Genomic DNA, 14396 nt, shown 5'->3' with positions numbered 1-14396 from the left:
ACAGTGTGTGAATAATGTAAAATTTGAACAATAAGAAATCATGTAAAATATAAACAAATCTTGACTGGACTGCTGTTTTGATTGCAAAAGCAGCATATTCAGCCATTCAGGTTAGTATTTGCCCAAGCAAAGTTGTACTGTCTTTCTGATCAATGATTACATAATCCAAATGATGAAAGAAAAATTAAGATGAGAAGAAAATTGAAATTACTTTAAGTCCAAGGCATTCAAAAGATAAATGAAAATGGTGATGCCAGAAAGAATAAAGTTACATACACACGGCGTTCGGAAGAGAAAATAAAAGGGATATAGGGATCATAATAGGTCTGAGCAACATGAAACAAAGGGCAAAATCTGGGTTTGTAGATATTTGAACAACTGATTCACACAAAGCTGATGAAGTTACAAGGAGAATAAACTCACAAAATCAATTTTTTTTACCTATTTTGTATTTTGGGGAGACAAGGATTTCACATGATCTTGTTATATGTATAGAATGTACGAAAGGAAGCAGGTCAAGCACCGTTCTTGCTTTGCCAAGGCTTGAGTACACCTAGTACGACAATAGCAACAATGATAAGAAGGATTATAATTGCGATGCACATCCATTTACGTGAGTTCTTCTGCAAGCTCTTTGCCTTTTGCAAAGCTGTGTTTCCTGTGTTTACGTGATCTACAGCATTTGAAACCTAAAAAAGGGGAATGAATGCCATAATTTATTGCAATTAGTATAATAATCAAGTATCCTAGTAATATATACATTCAGAATTCTCATGAAAATAATAGCTTTCTTTTTGTAATTTTGGAAAGCAATTGCTTTCTCTCGTTTCACTTTACCTGTGTTTCGATATTGTCAAGCAAATCTCCCTGGGCATTAACCAGAACAGCCATGTCCATAAAAATCTGCATACAGGAAACAAAAACATGAGAACTACTCGCTGCTTAAGTGCTTAGTATAGGGATGCCATATTGTCTACTGATATACAGCATCAAATTTGTAATATATATTTCCCAAAAAAAGGGGAAGAAAGTTTGAGGTGTTCTATTAATCAAGGTTTAGCCTTAAGTTTCAAGAGCATGAATTCATAGCAAATATATGCAATGCACCGGTAGACAGTAGCTGCTTAAACGAGGTGAACAGATGGGTTGATTAGCAATTGAGTGTTTGGAGAGATGAGGGGAAATTGAGACTTTGAGAGCGCCAAATTTTCAAGTGATTTCACCATACAAAAAAGGCTGCAATGCTTCAACTGTGGAGGGCTAGACAAAGATTTGCAAGGTTGTTGTAAGGTTCATGACCACCTTAGCTTTGAACCTGATGAGTTCCTTAACTACGTATCACATTAACAGTCAACTCAAGGATGAGAGTGAGGGATAGCTCAAGTGGTTAGAGCTCCCCTCCCGGTTCCAAGAGATCTTGGGATCGATTCTCATCACCCGCCCTTGTGGCTCTCTAAGCACCAAAAAAAAAAAAAAAAAAAACAGTCAACTCAAGGATAGGTTGGTTTGGCGACATTCAAAAAAATGACTACTCGGGGATAACTTTGTGCGATGGACGGGTTCTTTGGTGCAAGTATAGTCATCCAATATCACTCACATCAAACTTTTAAAAATTGATTCCACCCCCCAACACCCACAAACACACACAGAAAATCCTTTCAAGTTCAGAAATTGATAGTGCAGGACTGCAGGTGCGCTACCCACTAAACTTATATGAAAAAGAATCCCACAAGCTATAGATTGTGGATTTACAGGTTGGGGTGCAGACATGGAGCAGAATCTGACGTTCAAGCAAATATCAAGTGACCCCAATCTATTTGCGTGTGGGAAGCTGCAAGGAACTTCCAAATAACGGGTGGTATTTCATATTTGACATGATTTGGTTGGCATGAAATGAAAGAAGTGGGGCTTCCTTGGGAAGTTGAGCAAACGAGTGCCATTTTGTAAGAAGTTCCACGACTTCCACTTCTCACGGGAGTTCAATTCCCAAGAGAACCAAACAAGCATCAACAACATCATGCTAAAATCTAATGGATATACCTGTTGCAGCTCGAGCAGCTTTCGCTCTACATCTCTAACAGCATCATGGCGCTCTTGTATTTCTGCAAGTGTATCCATTATCTGCAGGAATGGATAAGTAGATATACAATTATGCAACTGATATTAATGTTAAAAATTGACTAATAAATTAAAGACCCAAACATTAACCAATAATCATTACTCACTACACCTGGAACTCTGGAAGTGATAGTCATATACGGTGTTTTGAGATTTCATGATACAGCTGTTGCATTCTCTAGTTCTAGTTATTCATACTAATAAACTTAAAAAAAAAAAAAAAAAGAAAGAAAGAAAGAAAGAAAGAGAGAGAGAGAAAGAAAATGATCATACTACTTTGAATATTTGAAGAAATTTCAAACTAATCATATCAAATTCTAACTATGATGAATTGGGATTATCTGATGCTACTTTATAAACTAAGGGAGTACAAGTTAAAATTGATTTTTTTTTTCCCCGTTAAAATATAGTGCTGTCACTACTGTGCATAACTTATGCTTCTCATAAAGCAGACTAAAGCCCACCTATGAAAACTTATGTTAGTATGAACTATAAAGTTGTTTAGCTAGCCAAGGTGGGTACAAGGGCGGAGCCGACACGGGGGGAGGGGGGGGGGGGGGGGTGGAGGCCCGGCCCCCCATGGCCCAGCAGGTGACATGAGTTTTACATGGTGAGAAAGGTCTTAAGTTCAACTCCCACTATGAGCGTATTTTTTCTCCGTTTATTTTTTTTTTTAATTTCTAATTTTTTTGGGTTAACTATATGGAGTCTAGGCCCTTTCAATTTTTTTTTTTTTTTGGTTTAACTTTATCGAGTTTTGGCCCCCTTAGATTTTTATTTCTGGCTTCGCCCCTGGGTGTATACATGCAGCGCCTGTTCCATTAATTATGCCCCACGATTAGACAAAATGAGCCTGAACAAGAAAATTGATAAACCAAACTACAGTAACGGGTAGCCTAATTTCAAAATAGCTAAGAGCCAGGTGAACCTAGCTATTATACAGTATACAACTATACACTATAACAAACTAAAAAGACAAACCAATCCCGATTGCTGAGTACCAAAGGCATTCTGATCTTATTATCAGTTCCAACATCTCGAATCTTGCAAATTTCCAAATTGATACTTATAAAAAGAATTCAGCAATTCTTGACCTTTTTTTTCAAACATGAACAAAATTTAGAAAATAAGCAGATAAAGGATCCTCCAAAATATAGCACAAACAAGTCGTTTTTTATTAAAGAATGAAATTAATGCCCAATATTATCTTATTGGTTAATCACTTGTTCTTAGTATTTTTAATACTTTTATGGATATATAATTACAAATATTTCTCAAGAATGATTATGATCCCTAGTACTTATTTGACTTTTCTGATTTTAATGTAGTGAGTGTATAAAACTGGGGAAAAAAACACTATCGTCCAAAGCTTCTAGTAGTTTACAACCCCTTTGCTTTAAGGCCATTTACAACACCTATAAAATAGTGTATTACAATAATCTTTTAGAATATCAGTGGTACATCATAACTATACCCAGACAGCAATCTTAAACCTTCCAAGTATTGGACTAAAGTTTTCTTTAATTAAACACCCAACAAATGGCAGCCTGAAAAGCTATGCACCACTACACAGGGTATTTTCCGGCAATAATTTTCCTACAGAGATAAGACACTAAGAGGGTGATTCTGCGATCTAACTGCTTAATTTAAAGAAAATAAAACAGGGTTAAAAGACACACCTGACCACGACCTTGCTCTTGTATTGCCTTCTGAAAGATTTGTTCACTATCACCAGTCTCAATTAATTGATCTATTGTCTGCAAGTAAACATGAGTATCACACAATTAAGCAAAAATAAACTTGCAGCTTAGCGGGTCATAGATATTTTATCGCAAGAAATAACAATTCACCTCTTCATCAGCTCTTTGACCCGTTACTGCGAAGCATAGAAAACCAAAGACATATCATCAAATCATCATCAAAGCTTCAAGAATAAAGATTAACAAATTCGTTATCAGCAAGCCAAAAGGTGAACCTGTATAAACACGACGCTCAACAACTTCCCGGTACTCTTGATGAATATTTTCACGTAATGTCTGCAGAGAATAAAAGTAAGCAGAAAACCAAAAAATGAAATTTGGCTCTCGTCTGAAAACTTGACATTACCTGAAACTCTGCCATCTTATCTCTCAATTTCTTCTTTAATGCACTGCAAACAACATAGCAATCATTATTATTGAGCACAACAAACTTCATCGGGATCCCAAATGAAAATTTTGCTAAAGTTTAGGTACTAAAAATTCTAATTCATTGGAAATGTAAACAACCAGAACTTAATGCTACCAAAGAATTACACAAGAGTATTAAGAGAAATTTACAAAAGGATAGTACAGTTCTATGCATCTCTAAAATCATTCAAATTCCTAAGCTTTAATTCTAAGATTAATTTCTTTCACCAAAACCCTAGCACCACTTAAGGCGCATATAAACTACAGGAAGATCCTTCTTAGAATCAGGCATTCAAATATTTTTGTTTTATAGGGCCAACCAAGGCTCATTCTGATATCTATTACAAACCTGCATTCTGGGAATTCAAACCATAATTGAAATCTGTAATTACTCTAGGTGGTTCAGCCAATGGCATACAGCCCATACTTCACAGAAGTTTATAGTCCACAAGAAGACATTTGAATGAGCTTTGAGGTTTGTTTTAGTAAATTTGAAGTTTCCCATGTAGCTACTCTAATTTCTACTAACTAAATGCACTAATACAATTATGCAAACCAATAAAGTCCAAAGGAAATTTGAGGAGAAAAGAATAAGTATAGGGGTAGGAAAGAGGCCACACAAAACCATAAATCATATATAACATTAATCCCACGACAAAAATGAGCATCATCTGACACAAGACTTACACTGTCTGTGTTGACCTGGTACGCTCTATAGCTGTTCCTTTTCCACATCCAGGCTTCTGCAGGCTTGAAAAATTCTGGAAGAGAAAGAAAGGTCAGCTCAGATATTCAAAGACATAAAGTCAACCAAATAAACTAAAGCATCTTACGTCTTTATCTAGTTCTTCTATTTTTGACTTAATAAGCCGGGCAATCTTTTGGACTTCATCTACATCTTTCTCCATGCGCTTCTTGATAGCTTCAGATAAAGAATTGCAAAAAATAAGGTTGTGCGTACACATAGTTTCAGAAAGCAGACTTAAAAAGCATGATTATGTAATATTTCTAGCATACAACAGAAAGATAAATTACAGCCTTATTGCCCTTATTCATAAGTAAAAGCACATATGCCATCAAAAAAGTTCTCACCCTTTCAAAATGCAATCTACATAATGGTAAGTTTCTATTTCTTTTTGAAAGAAAGAAAATTAAAAATCTAGAAGAGGAAAAAAAAACGACAGGACACAGGAGGACCAACAGTTGACACAAATAGAATCAATAAAAATTAAATGAAACCTTCAAGCCTTGCTATAAATTATACAAACACACACCATCAAAGCCTTAATATAGAAACCTCAAAGAAAGGATTTAGGATTTTCCCCTCCCTATAGGGGTTAAAAGAACCAAACTTAAACTTATATTTTCCCTAAAATGTCTGCATTTAGAATCTAAACATGAAAGTCAAAAATCTTCATTCCAAAGAAGGGCTCATGCATTAATTTTGAAATCTATTAAAGGAGAATACAAGAACTGAAAGAAAATTACAGGATAATGAGTTTCTAACCAGAAACCTAATTTCAAGTTACGTGTGTGGGTAGCAACTAATTAGTTTCCTTCCTTAAATAAACTTAAAAGGAGTGAACAATCACTTCTAGCCAATCACTAGGATTTGAACAGACTACAAAAGGATAAGAACATGCATATACAACCACAGGGAACTAGAGTTTACCTTTCATAGCAGCAGCCTTTGTTACAGCTTTTGACTCCTCATGAGCATTCTGCATGCAAGATTAATTAACAAGTGAGAAGAAAGGCATCAATGATTTCTATTCCTTGCACAAACACGTATAATACTAAAACTTTGCCAAGCAGTGTTGAAAGTACAGCTAACCTGGAGCTTTCTAAGAAGCTCATTGAGTTTCTCATATTGTTTGTCTATCTCTTGAACCTAGAAAAAAAAGTAGTTCAGTTATTAAAGAGATGAAGAAAAAGAGTAACATAATATTTCCCATCTACAACATGAGATCAAGCTGTATTACTTGATTGGAAGAATGTCTCCCATCTCCTCCACAGAAAAATAAATATAAGCGCACACAAAGAAATATTTAACATAAGGAAATTGAAAAACCTAAGGAACAGAAATATATACCTTCTTAGAGAAAATTTGCAAACCCAATTCTCCTGAATTCTGAAGATTTTCCCCCATCTCAAGATCACCACCTCGCGATGATTCCCCGCGTGGGATCTCAAATGAATCCTACAGGTTACGACCATGTTTATTAAAATAGGAAAGAAGACAAAAGGCACAACTTCACACACACATCAACATAAAAGGGAAAGATGAACTGTGTCCACTTAAAAATCTTTGTAAGACCTTAGCGTCTAGGACAATTCTGGTGGCATAAGAGCATTAGATTAGCAGGCAAATTGTATGAGTGTGTGCTATAATAAAAATATTGCTAATTTATGATAGATACAAGCACTTATGAAAAGAAAAATGAATTATACAGAACTATAACTCTATGAGCAAGAAGATATAATGACTAAAGACCTCTAACTAAGTTCAAAAGAAACCCTAATAAGTGGGGATAAGATTGCGCCTAAATCTAGAGCTATGAGAAGGAAAATCTGAAAAACAAGTGATTTGACCAATGACATAAAACTCATTGAAGTCTATAAACTCTCTCAAAGAAGAAGATGCTATTATCTTCATGTGCCATTACCCCAATTACAGGATGGGCAATTGGGCAAGGCACTAGATTATTTGCAGATACTAGGACAAAGCAGTGTTGTGCAGCTTAAATTTCTTGTTACCCATAAACGATGGAAAATACATAACAAATCTTTAAAATCTGATCCATTCAGCCTTCAAAAATCCCATTCTAGTTAAGTCAAATTAAACAAGACCTACAGTAAATTCCTGAAATCAGGCTACACAAAGCTATTTCCACTATGTCAGGTCCAGAGCTCTAGATAGAACAATAAAGAAGCTCACATATCCTTTTTGGCTAATCTACGACAGAAATGAACAAGATAAACAACCCATAAGTTTAAGAGATTCTTCTGATAAGTTCAAGTTTCCAAGGTTCGTATTCATAATCACCTAAGCAAATCCTGGCTTCAACAAGTGAACTAAGGTTGGTTACTTCATATCTCGACCCATCAACAGCTATATCAAGGCATCTAATATATGGCGCTTTGACAGCAATAAATTGGTTCTCATGACATATTTTCAGTTTATCCAAGGTCAGAGAATCTATATATAGCTCTTTTATGCCTTCACAATATTTAATCATCAGCTCTTTAAGAAAAGGGCAACCTGAAGTAAGAATCTTCATCACATCTGTACCTATAAAACCTCGATTCATAAAGGTATAGAGTCTCAAGTTTTGGTAGATGCAAGCTCAACCAAACATTGATTTCAAAAGTACAAAATAAAGCTCCAGCCATGTTCATCATGCTCAACACAAGTGTCTGACGAGCAAATAAGTCCATTGGCAGGCGCATAAGTTTATTTGGTAAACCCCAATCATCTTTAACAAGATAAAGCTCCCAAATTTTACGCCTCAGTACAAAATTGATCAAAGAAAAAAAAAAAAAAAAAAAAAAAAAAAGAACCAGATCAAAAGCCCCTTAAAATGGCAAGCTTAATCAAATACTACCCCGTTAAAATCAAACCAAAAACCAACTAAAAAAAATTAGAAAAATTCATACAATGCAGAATTATACAATCAATTAAACCAATAGCCCCAGATAAAAATTAATTATTGTAACAGCATGATCAAATTAAAACATCAAAAATTAACAAACCCCATATCACAAAATTACATATCATTGCATCCCACATTGAATTCAAAAGGGTAATTGCCAAAACTCAAAAGGAGATTAAATTGAAATTACCGAAAGTAGATTGTTCATTGTATCAGTAGATGGGTTGAAAACAGATTCAACCCTCTTCTTCCTCAGCAAAGTAGTACCTCAAATTGAAGTGGGAGATCTATAAAAATTGCCCCCTTTTTGAATTTGGAATAATACAAAAAATATAGAGGTGTATTTCAGAAATTAATTGACTTGGGTTTTGAATGAAAAAGAGCAAGAAAGAGAAAATGAAGAAATTGAGAGACAACCTGGCCAAAGGGGGGGGGGGGGAGTGGAGAGAGAAACGCACGAAAGTTTTTGTTTTTATTTTAGTTTTACGAAATTCAATTTAAATAATAAATTACATTGTTCATTCTAATGATAATTAAGGGGTGAATTAAGTACTCGTAATACTATTCAAAAATAAATAAATAAAAAAAAAAAAAAAAAGAACTCGTAATAATATTACCTGCCATTGTCGATTTGTTGTAAAGAAAAAAAAAAGTTCAAAAAGGAAAGAAATTAGTATATTCGGTTGTTCAATTCGGTGGTCATTTGTTTGTTTGTTTTTTTTTTTTTTTTTTAATTTTTTTTAAAATTTTTTTAAAGATAACATTTGGTGATCAAGTTTTCACATTTTTTACCTTTTGGTGATTATTTTTTTTTTCATTGTAGTTTGGTGATTGAGGTCAACTTTCCGGTGATATTAATTAAATTGGACTTAAAAACAGGCCCATTTCTTAGATTTTGGTGGCCTAGGGCGAACATATAGAGTGGGGCCCTAATGATCAAGCATTTCTATTAGTTTTAAGGGTATGTAAAATGATAGACTAGCTCCTCAATTCTAATTTCAAGTTCACATATCAAATATAAAGTTGAAAACGCATTAGTTATATGTTGTTCTTAATTAAATAAAATTATCCTAGATTTTCGATCTTTCAATTACCGAAAAATATTGTGAATTGCTAAACACCACCTACAAAAATGATCATCACCGCCAACATTCGGTGTGAATGGACAATCGTACCCTTATTACTTCACCACCCCTTATCCTCCCGGCGACCCACAACTCCTTTTGATCGGCGATGACCACCACCACCCTGATCGGCGACCCACCATACCCTCCTCTATGACAACCCACCACCTTCCCTCGCCGGCGGGAAGGTGGTGGTTTAATATATATTTTTTTATTTCAGGCAACCGCGGTAACTGGAGCCCAAAACCGGTTATCGTGCACGGTAACCGGTTTTGGGCTTCGGTTACCGTGCACGGTAACTGGTTTTGGGCTCCGGTTACCGTGCACCTTAACTGATTCCATGGTAACCGGAGCCCAAAACCGATTATCGTGCCCGGTAACCGGTTTTGAGCTCCGGTTGGTACGGTTGTTAAAAGAAAAACCACCACCTTTCCGCCAAAGAGGGAAGGTGGTGGGTCATCTTTGAAGGGGATGTGGTAGGTCGCCGGTCAGGGTGGTTGTGGTGGTGGTCGTCGTCGCCGGTTAGTGTGGTGGTGGTGTTAGTCATCAATTGGGGTGGTGGTGTCAAGGTGTTAGTGATTGGTGGCAAGAGGGAAGATAGTGGTGAAGTACTAAGGGTATGGTTGTCAATTCACACTAAATGTTGCGTGGTTTTGATCATTTTGGATGGCGGTATATAACACCCCCCAAAATATTTAGTTGTAAACGATATATGAAATTAAAAAATTAGATCGCTTGTTTAATTACAATAATAAAAATAAATAAAAATAAATAAAAAAAAATAAAAAAAAAACCTTTAAAAAATCTAAATTAAAGATACTAATTTACTACTTCCTCCGTCCCTAAATTACATTCCTATTTCTAGCATTTATTTCTCACATAATAGAGAGAAGTGAGAATGTAATTTAGGGACGGAGGACGCGGAAGTACTACTCAATATCTTTCGAAAAAAAAATTACTACTACTCAATAGTCAAAACTACTAGTAAAATATACCCTTAATTTATGTACAATAATTAATTTCTACATAAGTGTATCATCACATTTATCTTAATTTTTATTTTTTGAAGGAAACATTTATCTTAATTAAATGCTTTTGTTGTTACATTTTTATAAATCTTAATTAAATTTTAAATTGTACAGCATAAACTTAACGAAATTCATATTGTTTTACAGCTATTTTTTTTTTTAAAAATAAGAACGAAAAATTCGTAATATGAAAAAGATCGAACACAAATCTTGTATTATTAAACAATATCACAGCAATTGGTGAAAGATTGAGAAAATTTAATCCAAAATTCAGATGATAGAACAGAATCACTCAAATTCAATAAATTAAGTAGATTTTGTAAAATAAATAAGAAAAATTAAATATTATACCGAGTAGATGAATTATGGACTACAGTCCATTTTACTGGTAATTGATATATTATGCCAACCGTTGAAAACTAAAAAATTATATCAACGTTTAAATATTTTTCATCTTTAATTGATTTTACTAGAGATTTCTTTTGATAAATATGGAGTAATAGAATTTGGATAGACTTTGAAAAATTTAAAGAGATACGGAGTAATTAACTTAAAAAAAATATCAAAAGGGGAGAACTAAAGTGAAAATCAAGGGAATTGCTTTGGAAACTTACTACAACTTGAACTGACACGACTGGCGAATTATAAAAGTACTATAGTGTACCCGTGCAAAATGCACGGGAAATATATAAAAATTCTAATAACAAAATTATATTTCAAATACATGAAGTTGATTTTTATATAGTATATAATAAAATTAGTAGTTTTTTGGGTAGTTGTGTATTATTAGGAAAAATAATAGTGGAAGTTATTTGGAGATTTTTTTTTTTTAGAGAGGTAGAAGTTGTTTGGATGCCAAATAAAATAAAATAAAATAAAAAAAAAAAAAAAAAAAAAAAGAAGAGAGTGAATGAGATTTAAGAGTTGGGGTTTTGAAGGATTGTGGTGAAGTGTTGCAAAATTAACTCTACAGTTATATATTAGACTAGAGTGTACCCGTGCAAAATGCACGGGATATATAAGAAAAAATATATTTAAAACATGGAAAGTTAATCTTGATGGTATAACTTATACTTGGGCTGCAATGGTCGGTTTTGGACTGGTCGACTCTGTTAAACCCTGCTTAGCTTTGCTCTAGTGAGTATTAATAATCGTATTAAAAATGTGCTGACACTTGTTCTATCGTGCTGACACCTGCTTTGCATATGATATTCCCTGCTTCGCTTAGAAGCTCAAAAAACAGGGTCTTACTCTTTTTATGTCGGCGGCCATGCAATGTAGCTAGATATTATGGGGTTTACTTTGTCAAAGTTATAGAGGTTACCCGTTTAGTGATATAGGGGTTACTTGGGTTACTCGGTTAGTGTCATATGGGTTATATGCATGTCTTGCTCTAAGATTTGTATACTTTAATCTGTTTCAAATAGTTATTCGGTGAGGCCAGTTGCGCAAAAACGTGTTGTACTTTTTTTTTTTTTTTTTTTTTTTTTTTTATGATTAGAGAAGTGGAAATTGTTTAGAGGGTAGTCCCTAAAAAAACATGCATATAATTGAAGGGTTGAGGATTTAGAATACTATATTGAATTGTTGATAAAGGATTTGTATATTCGTGCTGATGCATGACATACATTATACTATGTACCAAAAAATACTCGTAAAACAAAGTGAAATGTTGGGGATTTTGAGTGTTGTAGGGAATTATTGATAAAGGAATTGTATACTCGTGCTAATGCATGTCATATATTATACTACGTACCAAAAAAAAAAAACACAAAGTTAAATGTTAGTAGTAGTTTCTTGAAAAAAAACAAAAAGGAAATATTGGATGGGTAGTTATTGTTTTTTTTTTTTAAAAAATGAATAAAAAATAAATAAAAATAATGTTGTTAGATAGGTAGTTATTTTTATCTTTAAAAAAAAACGTTAAATGCATGAGAGTTGAGCATTTGGATTTTGGAGGATTTTTGTGAAAAGTGTCTGTGTAATATTTTTTTTTTTTGACAAAGTGTCTCTGTAATTATAATATAGAAGCTGATTTTAAAAAATATAAATAAACAATTAGAAGAATTTTTAAAAAGGAAAATAGTGGAACTTATGGTGGCGATATTATTTAAAAAAAAAAAATGCACGTAATTTTGGAAAAAAATGTGCAATTATTGTAATATTGGTGTTTCTAAAAAAAATTTGGACAACGTAGGTAGTTTTTTGGGGTAGTGTGTGTTATTAGGAAAAATAATAGTGGAAATTTTTTTGGAGGGTTCTTATTTTAAAAAAAAAAAAAAAAAGACAGGTGAAAATTATTTATAGGGCAAAAAAAAGGAAAAAAAAAAGAGTGAATGAGAATTGAGAGATTGAGTTTTGGAGTGTGGTGGTTAAAAGTTGGAAAAACCACTCTACAATTATAATATAAATGACGTAGTTTTAGTTTGTTTTTTTCCCTGTAATTTTGAGGCCCCTTTTAAACAAATTATGGGCTTTAAAAATATGGGCCTAGACGGTTGCCCCACCTGCCCCGCCCCAAATACGACCCTGTTTAAAACTTAATCACTTGGGGTTAAAAACTTAGGGCCTATTCACATTTACTGAACTAAGCTGAACTGAACTGAACTGATTGGAGCTTAATTGAACTGAACTGAACTGATTGGAGCTGAATTGAACTGGACTGAACTGATTGGAGCTGAACTGAACTGAACTGAGCTGAAATGAATGTTTTATGAGAGAGAAAAATTAGGAGCTGAACTGAACTGAACTGAACTGAACTGAAATTAAGTAAATGTGAATAGACCCTTAGTCACCTAAAGATAACCAATAGGAATTAAGCTGATGTCATTTATTTTTTTTTGGCTTTTATCGAAAACGTCAGTTAACGAAATGACTTTTCTGCTCCCTTTGTTCCCCAATTTCGTGCTCTTTTCCCTCTTCCCTTCTCTCTGTATTATTTACTCAACAAAAGACAAAGGCAAAGGATATTATCCCCTTCCTTTTCATCTTCTATTCTCTTTTAGAGTGAAGCCGAAAAATATTTGCACGAATGATTCATAACTGCATGTTAAGGTACAATTCTGATCTTTTTACAATATTTTTTTTTTTTGTAATTGCATTTTATTGTTGTGTATTGATGATGATTTGTTGACCTAGTTAGAGTTTATATGGAACTTTTTTATAAAAAATAAAAAAAAAAGAAAACAAAAGCCCTTCTAATCATTGTTATATCTTTGGTAAATCGTTGAATAAGTATTATAATTTGTGGAATTGTTGTTCTTTTTTAATTGATCGAATTTTCGAATGTGTTACTCAAGTAATGTGATGCTAAGTATAGATTGATTTACATTGTTAGTATTTTTGAAAACAGAGTATATGTTTGTATGAATTATGTGAAATTGTTGGTGTTTTAACACCATAATTGTTGGGTGTTTTGTAAACACCATGATTGTTGGGTGTTTTTTTTTAGGGTAGATTAATCCAGTATACGACCCTCTTCATGCGGCTGCTCTAGAAGATGCCCTACACGCCTTATCTATTCCAGAAATTTTATGCATGTATATCTTCCCTAAGTGCACCCCTCAAACACAAGTTATGTGCAATTGCGTGTGTAAGTACTGGAATAAACTCTAGTTTCGGAAAGTCGGTCTGGATTCCTGATGTTGTGAGGGCGAGACAAACTAGTGAAAGGTGGTGGTTGGCATATGATACTATGCGGCATAATGGGTATGACTTTCATAATGCGATGGTTCAGGATTGGGCTGATTTTCTGGATGGTTTGCAATAGCTTTTTAGGGATGAGGAAGATATGTGGAGCAAGAAGAGGAAGAGGGAGGAAGCTAATCAACCCGGTAGGCAGCAGAAGAGGATTGAGCTCGAGTGATGTTAGTGGGTAGGTTAATTGCCTTGTGAGTTGGCTTTTGGGTAACTAGAAGGCAGTCTTTTGGCTTTAAACTGACTTTAAGTAATTGTTGTATGTGTTAGCTTTGTAGAAGCAGTCAGTTGTAGTAGCACATGTTGATCTAGATAGGAATTAGTGTATGGAATTTTTTGGTGTTGTCATAGTTTAGGGTGACAGTGTACTTTTGTTGTTATAAGGCAATGTCACAACTATGACAAGCAATGAAATTGATGTAATTATTTGACAATCATTAATGAAATGAAGGCATTGGAGTACTTACTTATTCCCTTATTTATGTTTTGGTTTATTTTTTCTGTCTTGTTTGTTATTGTTTATTAGTATTATTTATCAATCCTTTTAATGCATTATTTGTAGATGGAGGAAGTTCCTATATATGTCTCTACTTGTGCATTATGGTGGTG

General features: G+C 33.9%; 1 protein-coding gene across 1 annotated transcript; it reads right to left on the bottom strand.

Annotated features, from left to right (window-relative positions):
- Nucleotides 1-226: 226 nt before the first annotated feature.
- LOC145584225 (syntaxin-132-like) lies at nt 227-8431 on the bottom strand. Its single transcript, XM_081641124.1, has 13 exons — nt 8130-8431; nt 6379-6486; nt 6121-6177; nt 5959-6007; nt 5120-5208; nt 4974-5047; nt 4225-4267; nt 4094-4154; nt 3969-3994; nt 3798-3875; nt 2041-2121; nt 838-903; nt 227-689 (listed from the first exon to the last, which is right to left on the bottom strand). The coding sequence occupies exons 1-13, from the start codon at nt 8145-8147 to the stop codon at nt 516-518; spliced, it is 924 nt and encodes a 307-aa protein (XP_081497250.1). The 5' UTR covers nt 8148-8431; the 3' UTR covers nt 227-515.
- Nucleotides 8432-14396: the final 5965 nt, after the last annotated feature.

Source organism: Chenopodium album, chromosome 2 (assembly GCF_948465745.1).
Source record: "Chenopodium album chromosome 2, dcCheAlbu1.1, whole genome shotgun sequence".
Lineage (NCBI taxonomy): Eukaryota > Viridiplantae > Streptophyta > Magnoliopsida > Caryophyllales > Amaranthaceae > Chenopodium > Chenopodium album.
The sequence above is the reverse complement of the archived record's forward strand: the minus strand, read 5'-3'. Positions and strand labels throughout refer to the sequence as shown.

Bases quoted from the DNA above. Each gene is read 5' to 3' on its own strand.
- LOC145584225 (XM_081641124.1), bottom strand. The intron at 5,209-5,958 runs GTAAACTCTAGT...CTTTATCTGAAG, and splicing joins AAAGGCTGCTGCTATGAAAG to CTATCAAGAAGCGCATGGAG. The intron at 3,995-4,093 runs GTTCACCTTTTG...TATGCTTCGCAG, and splicing joins TGAGCGTCGTGTTTATACAG to TAACGGGTCAAAGAGCTGAT.